Genomic DNA, 246 nt, shown 5'->3' on the forward strand with positions numbered 1-246 from the left:
CCAAATCGCTTGGAAAGCTTTGTCCAACCAAATTCAATATTCGTGCAGAAAAATTATGAATAGTGACCTTTCTTCTTTTAAACATATAGGTGAATTGAAAAGTTTAGAAAAGAGAGCAGCAATAGCCACAGCAGAAGAAATGAAGAAAAGAGCAGAAAAGCTGAAAAAAAAAAGAAGAAGAAGAGCATGGTTATGTTGTGGGGGTGGAGATAACGAAAAAGTTGAACTACAACAAGATTCAGTAGA

General features: G+C 35.0%; 1 protein-coding gene across 1 annotated transcript in view; it reads left to right on the top strand.

The window, feature by feature from the left end:
* PGSY75_0102200 (ring-infected erythrocyte surface antigen) overlaps window positions 1-246 on the top strand; it is a gene marked incomplete at both ends in the record, with an annotated part of 2,251 nt that continues 2,005 nt past the window's right edge. The window contains one exon of the mRNA XM_018783577.1: window positions 1-246. This exon is cut by the window's right edge and continues 2,005 nt beyond it. Coding sequence (XP_018643861.1) covers window positions 1-246 — 246 coding nt within the window.

This window comes from Plasmodium gaboni, chromosome 1, assembly GCF_001602025.1.
Source record: "Plasmodium gaboni strain SY75 chromosome 1, whole genome shotgun sequence".
In the NCBI taxonomy this organism is placed as follows: Eukaryota; Apicomplexa; class Aconoidasida; order Haemosporida; family Plasmodiidae; genus Plasmodium; species Plasmodium gaboni.